The sequence below is a fragment of the Elephas maximus genome, chromosome 4 (assembly GCF_024166365.1).
Source record: "Elephas maximus indicus isolate mEleMax1 chromosome 4, mEleMax1 primary haplotype, whole genome shotgun sequence".
Lineage (NCBI taxonomy): Eukaryota > Metazoa > Chordata > Mammalia > Proboscidea > Elephantidae > Elephas > Elephas maximus.
In genome coordinates this window covers 190,982,810-190,997,439 of record NC_064822.1, presented here as the reverse complement: position 1 = coordinate 190,997,439, position 14,630 = coordinate 190,982,810, and the positions used below count along the sequence as shown (strand labels likewise).

General features: G+C 55.3%; 1 protein-coding gene across 1 annotated transcript in view; it reads right to left on the bottom strand.

The window, feature by feature from the left end:
• Positions 1–2,481: 2,481 nt before the first annotated feature.
• The window catches only part of TTC38 (tetratricopeptide repeat domain 38), a 28,268-nt gene continuing 16,119 nt past the window's right edge, over positions 2,482–14,630 (bottom strand). The window contains exons 8-14 of the mRNA XM_049884683.1: positions 11,468–11,527; positions 11,300–11,338; positions 10,097–10,178; positions 6,744–6,909; positions 6,170–6,329; positions 5,860–5,933; positions 2,482–4,110 (exon numbers count right to left, since the gene is read on the bottom strand). Of these exons, the coding sequence (XP_049740640.1) occupies positions 4,017–4,110; positions 5,860–5,933; positions 6,170–6,329; positions 6,744–6,909; positions 10,097–10,178; positions 11,300–11,338; positions 11,468–11,527 (675 nt within the window). The 3' untranslated portion in view covers positions 2,482–4,016. The remainder of the gene's footprint in view (positions 4,111–5,859; positions 5,934–6,169; positions 6,330–6,743; positions 6,910–10,096; positions 10,179–11,299; positions 11,339–11,467; positions 11,528–14,630) is intronic.

Below are 14,630 nucleotides of genomic sequence, written 5' to 3'. Positions count from 1 at the left end.
CACTGTGTTCTTTGTGGTATGAGGTCCCCATGTCTCTTTGCTCACTTCTCTCTTATATCTCAAAAGAGGGTTTAAGACACAACCTAATCTTGTAGATTGAGTCCTGCCTCATTAACATAACTACTGCTAATCCCACCTCATTAACATCATTGTTGTGTGCCCTGGAGTCCATTCCAACTCATAGCTACCCTATAGGAGAGAGTAGAACTAACTGCCTCATAGGGTTTCCAAGGAGCGGCTAGTGGATTGGAACTCCCGACCTTTTGATTAGCAACCTAAGCTCTTAACCACTTTGCCACCAGGGCTCCCATTAACATCATAGAAGTAGGATTTACAACACACAGGAAAATCACATCAGATGACAAAATGGTGGGCAATCACAATAGTAAGAACCATGGCCTAGGCCAAGTTGAAACATATTTTGGGGGGACACACTTCAATCAGGAAAGAAAGAAAAGACCAAAATGGATGTCAGAAGAGACTGTGAAACTTGCTCTGGTGTTTTCAATCGCCTCATATGCGTGTGAAAGCTGCACAGTGAATAAGAAAGACCGAAAAAGAATTGATGCCTTTGATTTATGGGGTTGTCGAAGGATATTGAATATACCATGGACTGCCAAAAGGATGAAAAAATCTGTCTTGGAAGAAATACAGCCAGAATGCTTAGAAGCAAGGATGGCAAGACTTGGTCTCACATACTTCGGACATGTTATCAGGAGGGACCAATCCCTGGAGAAGGACATCATGGTTGGTAAAGTAGAGGGTCAGTGAAAAAGAGGAAGATCCTCAATGAGATGGATTGGCACAGCGGCTGCAACAATGGGCTCAAACATAACGATGATTGTGAGGATGTCACAGGGCTGGGTAGTCTTTCGTTCTGTGGTACACAGGGTGGCTATGAGTTGGAACTGACTTGACAGCACCTAACAACAACAATTCAATCCATGACAGGCTCCACCTCCAAGGATGATGAGGACCTATTTATTTGGGGCAGATGGGTATAAGGTGTCTGTGGGACATCCACAGAGAGCTGTGTGAGGGCAGCTACCCCAGGCTCAGGCCCTCTTCCGAAAGCCTTCCAGGCTGGTTGGGCTTCCTGTGGGCTCCCTGGCTTTGCACCGTCCACAGCAGTCACCCCATGTGGCTGTGGTCCCTCTTCACTCCTGATCGCAAGTCCAGCACCCCATGAGAACGTGAACCCCTAGAGAGCAGGCGAGGTCTCAATCATCGCCATTCCCCCAGCCTTGCCTAGGTCGGTGCAGGGTAGGGGCTGTGAGAGTGGGTAAGGTGGGTGGTCACGCAGCTTGGCAGGAACCTGGCCTTCCCCCCTTGTTCCCACTGTGGCTTGTCTCATTGTCCCTACTGCCTCTTTTCTATCTAGGGGCTCCCTCTGAAGACTTTGGCCTCAAACCACCACCTCCTCCACACCCAGTCCACTCTCTTTTCCTCTGGGTCCCCTGACCTCCCCTGCCCCACCTCAGCTTCTGACCCTGGCTCTCCACTGAGTTCTGTTGTATTTGCTAAGGATCCTGGTTAACTGGAGAAGGGTGATGGTGTTGGGCAGACCCAGGTGCCCATCCCAGCTGTGGGGGTCAGCCAGGAGCCTTTGGGTTGCAAGTAACAGAAAAGCAGCTTCAAGCTGGCTTCAGAGAGGAGGCATTATCGGCCAAAGGAACTGGGCTGTCCAAGGGTTGCTGTAGCTTCAGGTCTGTCTCTCGGCCCCCTCTCTTGCCCACCCTCAGGAGGCCAGAGCTCCTGGCTTTCCTCTACCTGCCAGGGCCTCCTAAAGCCAGCGGGCTGGTTTGGAGTCGCTGCACCAGCTCCATGGCGCAAAGTCCAGGCTTACCCAATTCACATGCCACAGGACAATTATGGCAGGAGCTAGGAAATTCAGGGTGCCAGCTCTAGGGGAAGGCTTCCTCTCTCTGTCAGCTTTGGAGGAGGGTCCTTGTCATCAATCTTCCCCTGGGCTGGGAGCTTCTCTGCACAGGAACCTCAGGTCCACAGGATGCACTCTGCTCCCAGCGCTGCTTTCTTGGTGATATGAGGTCCCTCACTGCTAGTTTCCCTTTTATCTCTTCTAAGATAAAAGGTGATGCAGGCCACGCCCCAGGGAAGCTCCCTTTACACTGGATCAGGGATGTGACCTGAGCAAGGGTGTTACCTCCCACCCTATTCCTCTTTGATCTAATCTTGCCTCATTAACCACAGGCAGAGATTAAGATTTACAACACATAGGAAAATCACATCAGATGACAAAATGATGAACAATCACACAATACTGGGAATCATGGCCTAACCGAGTTGACACATTTTGGGGGGACACAATTCAATCCATGACAACTGTGGTGCATGGGCCAAATTGCTGGAGGACTCATCCCTTCCAAGACCCCCACCCCCTCCCTGACTTCAACAAGTTGCCTCCAGTATCAATGCAAAGAACTGGAAAAACGCCCGTGCCCTCTGACCTCCCTCACAGGAAGGCCGGCATCAGCACAACCTAGTCAGTAAATGATACCTGACCCCGTGCTCACGCAGGCGGCCCTGGGGCAGGCTGGACATGGGGAGCCGGAGGCAGAGGCTCAGATCCTGTTAAAGCTACGTGTCCCAGTGGTTCAGTTCTTGCCACGAACAAGCAGCCCAAGCTCAGGCCTCGCACCCCAGAAAGTGTTCCTGCTCCAGCTACATGCATCCACAGCATTAACGCCAGAGCTGACAGACGAAGCCAGGGACCCTAGACCCCATTACAACGTTTAAAAGAACAACTCTGTCTTAGTTTATATATAACAGAAATACCACAAGTGGATGGCTTTAACAAAGAAAAATGTATTCTCTCACAGTTTAGGAGACCAGAAGTCCCAATTAAGGGTGTCTGCTCTAGGGGAAGGCCTTTTCTCTCTGTTGGCCCTGGAGGAAGGTCCTTTTCATCAGTCTTCCCCTGGGTCTAGGAGGTTCTCAGTGCAGAGATCTCAGGCCCAACGGACATGCTCTCCCCCCAGCTCTTCTTTCTTGGTGGTAGGGGGTCTTTTCTCTCTGTTCATTTCTCCTTTTATCTCTTGTAAGATAAAAGGTGATGCGGGCCACAGTCCAGGGAAACTCCCCTTACAGGGGATCAGGGCTGAGATCTGTGTAAGGGTGTTGTATCCCACTCTAATCCTCATTAACATAACCTAATCATGCCTCATTAATGGGGCTGTCCCTGAGTAAGGGTGTTGCATCCCACCCTAATTCTCTTACAACTGATTGGCTAATCACATTATGGGGGATGATTACATCATTACATAACTCAAATTACTGAGGCTCATGGCCCGGGAGAGCTGACACATATTTTGGGGGAACACAATTTAATCTATGACAAACCCCAAGTCAGCATCCTACACAGACTTCCCTCCATGGGCTCGCACTTCTGTAGGAGAGCAGCCCGGGGCAGAGGCCAAGGGCAGCGAGGCGGGGTCCCCCCGTGAGGAAGGAATCCCAGTGGTGCCTTCACTAGCTGAGACCCTGAGTAAGTCAGCTTGCTCCCATCAGTACCATCACCTGAAAGACAGGCCAACAAGACCTGCCTAGGTAAAATGAGGACAATTCCAGGGAGTGACCCTGGGCAGCCTGGTGGGGCAGGGTGGGGGAGCTACACTAGGGGCTGGGCTGGAAGATTCTCCTGCCCCAGCTGAGCCTGCCCCAGCCTCCAATCCTCCTGCCCCACAGTTAGGGGGTATGAGGGTCCCCCTGGGAAAACACAGCTTGCAAGGCAGGTGGTCACAGCTGGAGCCCCATTGACTGATTGCTTAAAATGCATGCCAGCACCTCAGAAAGACTGGAGGAAGATTCCAAATCACATGTAAAGTTAATTGGTGTCCCCTTTTCCTGTAAAACTGCTGGTTTATAGGATGTCTGCACACGCCAAGCTTGCCCACCAGCAGCCCTGCCAGCCCTCGCTGGTTTCCACTCCAGGTGGAAGTGGACTTCCCAGCCCGGGAAGCAGCTGAGGTGCTGCTGGCAGAGGCGGCCAGGCCTGTTCACTGCATGAGGTGGCGGGCGGCCGCCTTGCGGATGAGCCGCTCGGTCAGGGGCGAGCCAGGCTTCAAGGCGTCACGTTCCATCAGGAGGCTTCTGCAGAAACAGACAGGTTCTGTTGGGGACCTCCTAGAAGTTGGGGACACGGTGATCCTAAGCCCCGAGGCAGGCATTGGCAGCCCAGACCGGAGACAGGGCAGGCCTGAGAGCAAGAAGCCCCCTTCCAGGGTTGCTGGAGGAGGGTCCCCCTCACTGAGGAGAGAGGAGAGGGAACAGACTGGAACAGCCCAGGCTAGGGCCCAGAGGTGGGGAGAACTGAGAGAAAATGGGTGTCTGGTTGGGGGTGGCAGTGTGAGATGAGAAATGGTAGCCTTCCAGAACCCGGCATCCACACACTGCCGGCCACAGTATAACTGGGACATCCATTTTTTGGAGCCCCTTAAAAACAAAAGCTGGAAACCCTGTAGCTAAGTGAATGACAGGAATTCCGAGGGTGAGGGTTGGCCTCAGGAACGCTGTGCGTCAGGAACTCAGGGCTCACCCTCCCTCCATAGCATCATGTCGGTGCCGGGCCAAGAGGAGCCAGGCATGAGAGGCAGGGAGCCACACTCAAGGCCATTTTGGGAAAAGAGCAGACGGCAGAACAGAAGGCAAGGTGTGATCTGGCTCGTGGGTTAAAAAAAAAAAAAAAACCCTGAGTTTAAAAAAACAAAATATAGGTACAAAAAAATAAAAACAAACCAGTTGCTATTGAGTTGATTCTGACTCAGGGTGATCCCATGTGCACAGAGTAGAACTGTGCGCCACAGGGTTTTCAGTGGCTGATTTTTTGGAAGGTCACCAGGCCTTTCTTCCAAGGTGCCTGTGGGTAGGTTCAAAATGCCACGCAGGGAGTGTCTGAGGTAAATACCCCAAACACAACAGTGACTGGGGGGTGTTATGGGGCTGGGGCCTGCCCACCTTTGGAGGCAGGAGGAGGGGGTGGCCCTGCTCTGTGTGGACAGCCCCCAGGTGCTGTGGGATGGGGACAGGAGGCTCAGAGGGGGCATCCCTGTCACCCCGACAGCTGCAGGCATGGAGCATGGGCTCTGGGTCCCAAGCAGGGGCCTGGGCAGGAGGGTGGGGCCGTCTGAAGGAGCAGGGACGACCTGGGCCAGAGAGGGGTGCTGGTGAGCACACACAGAGCACCCATGCCCTTCTGCCCATGCTAAGGATAGGGGCAGGAACTGGGTGGGATGGAGACCCTCCCTTTCCTGATCAGACCCTCTCCACCTCTGTCTCGGCCCCCAACATGTCCTGGATTGACTTTTTATCCTGGCCTCGTTGTCGTCTGCCCGTCTTGGCAGCAACCATCAGCAGCTAGTTTACATGTGTGATTCACGGCTTAGAGTGAGCCCCTCCACCAGACCTAAGCCTCCCACAGCAGGGCCTGCTGCTCACCATGGTCTCCTGGCTCCCGGCACAGGCAGGAAGAAGACCGTGAGCTGAGGCCTAACGGACTATGGGTGTTGGCCAGGTGGAAAAGGAGAGGGGTGTCCCAGGCCAGGGCCCGGGGCCTGAGGAGCAGGCCGCATCTGGGTAACTGTTGCTCAGCATGGCTAGGACGAGGAGCGGGCTGTGGCGGGGAAGGAGATTGGGCCTGTGGCTTTTTAGAGGGTGGGGAAGGCTGGTTCCCTTGGGTCGGGCCGAGCTAACAAGGAGAACCAGACACCCGTGTAGCCCCCCGTCTGCACAGCCTCAAAAGCAGAAAACAACACAGGCCACGGGGGTGCTGGGAGCCTCCAGAGGCCACAGGGGGACCCTGGTGAGAGAGCAGCAGGGGGGCCGCTCCCCAAGTGAACTCACCGTGCCACATTCCTGTGGGCGCTGGAGGTGCAGTTCAAGGCCGCGTGAATCAGCAGCTGGCTGAAGACGTCTCTCTGAAATGCCAGTTAGGGGAGCAAGGCTCTGCCACGTGGGCCAAGGACGGGAGGGCCCCGATGCAGGCCTGCCCACACCAAGGGAGACAGGGTGCTGCCACTGTGCCATCCTCACCCCCAAATTTACAGGTGTGGGGGAGCTGAATGATCAGGACACTCCCAGAGAGTGGGCACACGGGGCTGTGGGCACCAGGGCCTTGATGGGCACAGTGCTGCCCCTCGCGCCACCAGCTTACCTGGGCATTGCTGCCTCCAATCTGGATGAGCCGATAGCGGATGGGCAGAAGTAGTTCCATAGCACGGTCAGCGTTCCCGCTCTCAGCCTCCACCAGGGCCTGACACAGCGGCACCCCCACGTCGCGGGCCAGGCGGTGCTGGTAGTTTCCCCCCGGGGACCTGCCAAGGCAAGAGCTGTCCTCAGCCCCCATCCCGGCCCTCTGTCCTCCCGCCTGACTTCAGCTTCCTACGGGTCCTTGGCACAGTGCTCAACACACAGTGGGTGCTTTGAGGAGGTGAGATGACACAAAGAGCTCAGTGAGGGGAGACCAGAGCTCTGAGTTCAGATCTGAGCTGCACTCTGCAGATTACCAGCCCCTGGCCTTGTGCTCTGTCCTTGGTTTGCTCATTTGTGAAGCAGGCGTGGCAGTGCCCACCTAGGCAAGCTGTCAGGACTGCAGACCATGCCGTGGGTCGGGTACTATCACTGCTGTCCACTGTCTCCCAGGCCGGCCCCCAGCCTCCTCCCAGGACAGGAGCAGCATTGAGCAGGCCTCGGTGCGTCCCCAGAGCCCCCTCCAGCCCTCTGCATACTCGCTGGCCTCCTGCAGGGTGCTCAGCAGCTCCTGCGTGGTCCGGGTGTCCCGTGCACCCAGGGAGGCCATCAGGAAGTGGGCGTCATTGAACAGCAGGACGTGGTCACGGCTGTGCTTCTGGGTCACGGGCAGGACATCCTGCCAGCGCTCACCCACCGGCACCCCTAAGGACATCAGGAGACCCGAGCCTGTGTTAGGCTCTGAGCACCTCCTGTCCCCTGCCACCTCCACCCACACGTCCTCCGGAGGCCCTAGTGACCTGCTCCAGGCGGGAAGCCTGGGCAGGAGCACGCCGGCCGGCAGCAGCCAGCTTCACACCAAAGTCTCCTGTCTCCTGGTAACGTTAACTTTGTTCAATTACTGTATTTTTACGCAAATAATGCATGCCTTCTACGTTTGTTTGCCAACCATGCCCTCCCATTGCCCCTGCCCCCTGTGAGGTATTTTCTAACGGTGCTACTCTGGCCTGGCCAGCCCCCACCTGAGTCACTCATTAGCATAAACTCTCAGGTGTGGTCTGGAGGGCTCATCAAAGACGCTCACCTACTGGGGAAACTCCAAGGCTTTAGAGGTTCTCTCTCAGGAACCAAGGACAGAGACCAGATTTTTGGGTGAAGTTAAATCCTTTACCGCACAATATTAAAGGAAGTCTCCAGCCCCTCTGACAAACGGGGAAACCACTTGTGAAATTCTTCTAGGTGACAGCTAGCATGGCACCCGCTATGTAACAGGTGCTTGGTGACAGTTAATCAGGCACGGGCTCCACTTTCCTATAGGTTCGTAGGGTCTACAAGTCCCCACTTCTGCTCCTCTCTCCCACACCTCCTCCCTGCCTTCTGTTTCTGGAAGTTGCCGTGCTCTCCCCTCTTCTCCTTGGGGCACCCTCATGATGGTGAATGCTGCCCTTAACCCCACTTTCTCAATCCATCAGACCACACAACTGCTCTTGAGCTCCACTCTACAAAGTGAGGGAATAGTCCTTTCCTCCACCTGCCCCTCAGCAGTTGCCCCACGCCTCTGAGTCTGGGGGTCCCTGTCCCTTCTGCAGCCTTCCTCACACTTGTGGTTAGGTGGCCCTGGCTCAAAGCCTCGGGACTAGAGAGTTCCAGGTCGTTTCAAGCTCTCTGCCTCTGCAGGTCAACGAGACTCAATGCTTCCTCAAGCCCCTTCTCCATCCGCTGGATTCTGGCCATGGTTGGCAGACAAGACACAAACTCCCCCCACCCTCAAGAGCTCAGGGGTTTCAGTTTCAGCTAGGCCTAGGAAATTCCTGGCCTAGGGCCTCCTGACTCAGCCTGAGCTGAGCCCCCACTGCTGAGAGGTGTCTTTCTCCCAGGTAGCTGGGAGCCTGTCCAGCCCTGTGCTCCCTCCACGAGGGCTCCCCTGGGCTCCCCAACTCCCACCGCCTCCAGCCTCCTCTTGCCCCATTGGACCACATCAACCCTCCCTCACTCACACCCTTAATGGGCTGCTGACCACTATGTCCTGTGTCTCGGGACAGGCTGCACTCGCTGTATGTAAGGTCTGTTTCTCGTCTCTGCCTGGCAAGACCCCATGCATCCATTCACCGCTCACATTTCACCGCGACTAGGAAGCCTTTGGAGCCCTGGTGAGCAAGAGCTGTGGCTGTCAGCCAAAACGTAGGCAGTCTGAATCCACCAGCCGCTCACTGGAAACCCTATGGGGCAGTTCTACTCTGTCCTGTAAAGTTGCTATGAGTCGGAATTGACTCCACAGCAACGGGTTTTGGGTTTTTTTGAGGAAGACTTCCCAGAACCCTCCGGAAGACCCCACACATCCTTCCACCACTCACATTTCACCCCCACTAGGAAGCCTTCCTGGAACCTAAGAACGGCTCACCGTACTCTCCCTCAGGTCCCTGGAGTGCCCTGCCCAGGCGTCCATTCCCACACTGACCTGCTGACCCCAGGACCCTAGGCCTGCTTAGGTACAGACATGGCTCTGCTGAGCCTGGGGAGAGGAAGAACCACCTGCTGCCCCCAAGGTTGCTGGAAGCCCTCCACAGCCCCAAATTGTGGCCAACCCGGTCTGGACTCCCTGCAGAGCATGGGGTGGCTATGCTGAGAAACCTCTCACCGATCCCAGGGAGCAGAGAAACGCTTGTCTCCCTTGTTCTAAGACAGTGGCAGTGTCTAAAGGCAAGCGGCCAGGTGTTGCCTTTGCCTGTAGGCCTGGTGAGCAGGTGGGCAGGGCAGGGAGGCAGGGCTGGGCGGGGCAGGCAGGCCAGGCAGGCAGGCCAGGCAGGCAGGCAGGCAGGTGTGGGCAGGGCAGGCAGGTCAGGCGTGGGCAGGGCAGGCAGGTCAGGCGTGGGCAGGGCAGGCAGGCGTGGGCAGGGCAGGCAGGCAGGCAGGCCTGGGCAGGGCAGGCAGGCAGGCAGGCCTGGGCAGGGCAGGCAGGCAGGCAGGCCTGGGCAGGGCAGGCAGGCAGGCAGGCCTGGGCAGGGCAGGCAGGCAGGCAGGCCTGGGCAGGGCAGGCAGGCAGGCAGGCCTGGGCAGGGCAGGCAGGCAGGCAGGCCTGGGCAGGGCAGGCAGGCAGGCAGGCCTGGGCAGGGCAGGCAGGCAGGCAGGCCTGGGCAGGGCAGGCAGGCAGGCAGGCCTGGGCAGGGCAGGCAGGCAGGCCGGCCTGGGTAGGGCAGGCAGGCAGGCAGGCAGGCCGGCCTGGGTAGGGCAGGCAGGCAGGCAGGGCAGGGCAGGCAGGCATGGGCAGGGCAGGCAGGCATGGGCAGGGCTGGCAAGCATGGGCAGGGCAGGCAGGCAGGCCTGGGCAGGGCAGGCAGGCAGGCCTGGGCAGGGCAGGCAGGCAGGCCTGGGCAGGGCAGGCAAGCAGGCAGGGCAGGCAGGCCTTGGCAGGGCAGGCAAGCAGGCAGGCCTGGGCAGGGCAGGCAAGCAGGCAGGGCAGGCAGGCCTGGGCAGGGCAGGCAGGCCTGTTCAGGGCAGGCAAGCAGGCAGGCCTGGGCAGGGCAGGCAGGCCTGGGCAGGGCAGGCAGGCAGGCAGGCCTGGGCAGGGTAGGAAGGCCTGGGCACAGTGGGCAGGCAGCATGGCAGGCAGGGGTGGGCGAAGCAGACAGCTGTGCACAGGGCAGGCAGGTACTTCCCTGGGTGGAGGGAGATGGGAAATGCAGGAAAGGGCCTTTTGGGGTTGGGAGACAGCAGAGGAGCTGACAGCAGAACTGCAGCCAGCGTGACGGCCCTGGGCCTGAGGCTGGGCCCTGAGTGACGAGTGACGTGCTGACGGGCTCTTGCCAGCCCTTGGCCCAGCCAAGGCACCTCTGCCTCCTTTATTTGGGAGTGGAGAGGAAAGGGGGGCTGGGGAGTGTGGGGCTGGGGCTACCTTCCAGCTGCAGCCGGTAGAGCATGGAGCAGCTGTCCACCACGTCCAGCATGGTGCCGCTGGTCTGCAAGCTGGGCAGGATCTGGAAGACAAGGCCACCAGATGCAGGGCCCAGGGGCAGGGATGAGGGACGGTAGGGACAGCCACACCTGGAGACTGCAGGGTAGAGCTGTCGGCCAATGCAAACCACCTCCACAGCTCCCACCACCTCAACCATCAGGGCTGTCCCCTCACCCAGGGCTCCCGGAGCCACAAGGGGCACCCAGGGGTGGGGGACACGTGCCAGACAGGCTCTGGCCTCGTTACCTCCCATCCTTGAGGCACCTCCCACCCCCAAGCCTCAGCCCTCGGTGTGGGAGACTCATCTCACCCACGTGTGTGCCTGCTGGACCACCCGATCTGTGCCTCCCATCACGTTTTAGCCTTTGCTTCATACTACGAAATCCTGATGACCCCAAAAGGATTCCTTAAACCACAGGTCGGTTTTCTCTCTGCCTTTATTGTGAGTTTCTTTCTGGTGTCTGGAGCCCAAAACCATGCATTTTAGTGATCCTGAATTCTATCAAGCCCTCACAGGGGTAGCTGGGGGAGTCCCTGGGTGGTGCAAACAAACAGTTAATGCACTCGGCTGCTACCTGAAAGGTTGGAGGTTCACATCCACCCAGACGTGCCTCGGAAGAAAGGCCTGACAATCTACTTCTGAAAGATCAACCATTGAAAACTCTATGGGACGCAGCTTCTCCTCTGACACGCGTGGGGTTGCCATGAGTCAGGACTGACTCTAACAGGTTTTACTGGTTTTGGGGATCCCTGGCAGCTGTGCGCTGGAATCGACTGGACAGCAATGGGTTTGGGGTTTTTTTTTGGTAGCTGTGAGTGAAGCTTTTTTATTTTTCTCTCCAAAAAAATGCCTGTAGCAACTCACCTAGCAAAGCAAATCTAGAATGCTCAAGAAAATCTGAGACGACCAAGATTGCCCGCCTTGATGCATAAATGCCCACAGGGTGAAAAGAATCAAACTAAACGTGCTGAGTTACAACACTGCTTCTGGCAAACTCAACCCCAGGACGTCTCACACAAGAAACTCGTCTTCTCCAGCTGTTTGCTCTGGCTGGCTGGGACAGTACTGAGGACTCAGGGAGCTGCTAGAGACTAAGAGGTAATGGCTGCAATAGACCAAACACAGGACATACACAGACTTACGTGGTTGTCATAAATGGTGAGCGCTGCCTCATAGTCACCCTGGAGGAACAAAGTTCCCGTGGTTCACATCTGCGTGTTGCCCCAGGGAATAGGCAGCACAGCAGAAGGGAGAAAACGGTCCCCTTCTCTGGACTTCGTCATCGGGTTACACGGCACAGACCATCTTACCTTTTCAATCAGATATAAAGCCCAGTGCCAGTAATTATGACAGGCCAGCATGTCAGAGTCCTGGGGAAACAATGAGGAAATGAGAGGAAAACCTGACAGCCCGAGAAAAAACGAACGTGCTTTTTCTTTTTTTTTTTTTAATTGCGGTCAGAGTTACATAACATAAAAGAACCATTTTGAAGTGAACGATTCAGTGGGATTTAGTACATTCACGATATTGTGCAACCACCACCTCTATTCTCATCACCCCAGAGGAGACCCAGTGCCCATCAGAGGTCACTCCCCATCCCCCGCTCCTCCCAGCGCCTGGCCACCACCAACCTCCTTCTGTGTCTACGGATTTGCCTACTGGATATCACTGTTGGGTGCTGTGGGGTCGATTCCGACTCATAGCGGGCCCCTGTGACAGAGCAGAACTGCCCCGTAGGGATTCCTAGGCTGTAATCTTTACGGGAGCAGATTGTCAGGTCTTTCTCCCACGGAGCTGCTGGGTGGGTTCCAACCACCAACCTTGCAGCTAACAGCTGAGGGCGTAACTGTTTGCGCCACCAGGGCTCCTCCTACCGAATGTAGCTCTGTGCTAATGTGGAACCTGTCATCTTTGAGAACGGAGGAAAAGAAAATCTACCCAGCACCTGCTCTGAGAGACAACGATTATTACTCCTGGATATACCAAGGAGGAAACTGAGGCTAAGAGAGGTTGACAACTTTAGCCCCAGAGCCAGACAGTGGGCGCACTGGGTCCATAGGGAGGAAGGTCTTTCGGTTCCTCACCTCCATCCTCCCTGCGTGTAAAGTGGAGATGACGAATAAAGATGTATTCCACACTGGTCACCGCACCCCTTGTGTGCCAAACAGGGTGCTTGGACAAGACCAGGGGGACCCAGGAGCCACAGACATATAGATACCCACTTGGGGCTGGGCTCATATTAGGCTCTGGCGGCAGCCTCCAGAAGAGGGGATGCCATTCTGGCCCAGGCCTATCTCTGTCCAAGGGCCTGCCCTGAACAGCCCTTTTATTATGGGTTGAATTGTGTCCCCTAAAAAGATATGTTGACTAAGATATAACTATTGGTCTCTACTCATCTGGCGCAAAAGAGAAAGACGGAAACTGGAGTCTCAGAGAAGAAACCAGTCTACCGGGCTGATAGCCTACATGAGCCACAGCCTCACCTACCCTGAGACCAGAAGAACTAGATGATGCCCACCTACCACTACCAACTGTTCTGATCAAAGCACAAAAGATGGACCCTGATAGAACAGGAGAAAAACATGGAATAGAACTCAAATTCTTAATAAGTCTAGACTTAACTGGACAAATTGAGACTAGAGGACTCCCTGGGACTATGGCCTTGAGATACTATTTAAACCCTGAAGTGAAACTATCCCTGAGGCCATCTTTTAGTGAAATAATAGACTGGCACACAAAATAAAGGATATTAGCCATAAGTACAGTGCTCTACTAAAAAACCATCTATATGAGACCAAAAAGTCCACATTTACTCTAAAGCAAAGATGAGAAGATAACGGGGCAGGGAAACTAGAGTACTGGAAACGAAACAACCAGAAAACAAAGAAAATGTCGACACATTGTGAAAAACCAAGCTAATGTCACTGAACAATTTGTGTAGAAATTGTCAAACGGGAACCTCATTTGCTGTGTAAACTTTCACCAAAAACACAATAAAATATTATTTTAAGAAAAGATATGCTGAAGTCTGTCAGGGATTGAATGGTGTCCCCTCAAAACGTGTGTCGACTTGGCTAGGCAATGATTCCCAGTATTGTGTGGTTGTCCACCGTTTTGTCATCTGATGCAATTTTCCTATGTGTTATAAATCCTACCTCTATGATGTTAAGGAGGCAGGACTCAATCTACAAGATTAGGTTGTGTCTTAAGACAATCTCTTTTGAGACATAAAAGAAAGGAGCCAGCAGAGAGTCAGAGGGACCTCCTACCAACAAAAAAGTAGAGCCAGGAGAACAGCATGTCCTTTGGACCTAGGGTCCCTGCACTGAGAAGTTCCTAGACCAGGGAAAGACTGATGACAAGGACCTTCCCCCAGAGCAGACAGAGAAAGAAGGCCTTCCCCTGGAGCTGGCACCCTGAATTCAGACTTCTAGCCTCCTAGACTGCGAAAGAATAAACTTCTGTTTGTTAAAGCCATCCACTTGGGGTCTTTCTGTTAGAGCAGCCCTAGATAACTAAGATAAAGTCCTAATACCTCTACCTGTGAATGTGACCTTATTTGGAAATGGAGTCCTTGAAGATGTTACCAGTTAGGTTACTGTGAGGTCATACTGCAGTAGGGTGGGTCCTGATCCAATATGAGTGGGGTCCTTAAAAAAGAGGAGACACACAGACACAGAGAGACAAGGGAGAAGGCCATGCGAAGACAGAGGTGGAGACTGGAGCGATGCAGCCACAAGCCAGGAACACCTAGGACAACCAGAAGACAGAAGGGGCAAGGAAGGACTCTCTCCTAGAGCCTAGAGAGAACAAGGCCCTCCCAACACCTTGGTTTCAGACTTCTGGCCTCCAGACAAAAAGTTTGTTATGTTAAGGCACCTAGATCATTGGTTTTTGTTACAGCAGTCCCAGGGAACGCACACATTTTCCTTCTAGAAGGCTCACTGCAGATGGCTCCTCCTCAGCCTGACAAAAGGACTTGACAACTCCTTCAGCCTCCTCACACCCCGTGCCCATCCTGTACCAAACCGCCTGGCTCTCCTCTCCCCACAAGGCCATCGTAGGCTTGGCAGCTTTGCTGGAGCAGGCCCTCTGCAAGAAGACCCTCCAACTCCTCCTTCTGCATCTCGTAAACTCCTACACGTCCTTTAATGCTCTGCTTAGATGTTGCCCTCCTCCGGGAAGCCTTCCCTGACCACTTCCCCCACAAACTGGGTTGGGTTCGATGTCTTTTCTGGGCTCTCACATCCCCCATTGTGTCCCATCCTGCTGGAGGTTGGTCACTCAGCGAGGACAGGGAAGTCTGGGCTGGACCCTCCATGGGATGCCTAGGGCTGGCACAGGCCTGGGGCAGGGTCTAGAGCATTGCTGGCTCTGCATCTGTACCTGCACGCCCAGGGCAGTGTAGGTGGAGGACAGGGAGCCTGAGGCCACTCTGTCTGCCCCCAGGCTACCCAGCCAGGCAAAGGCTGC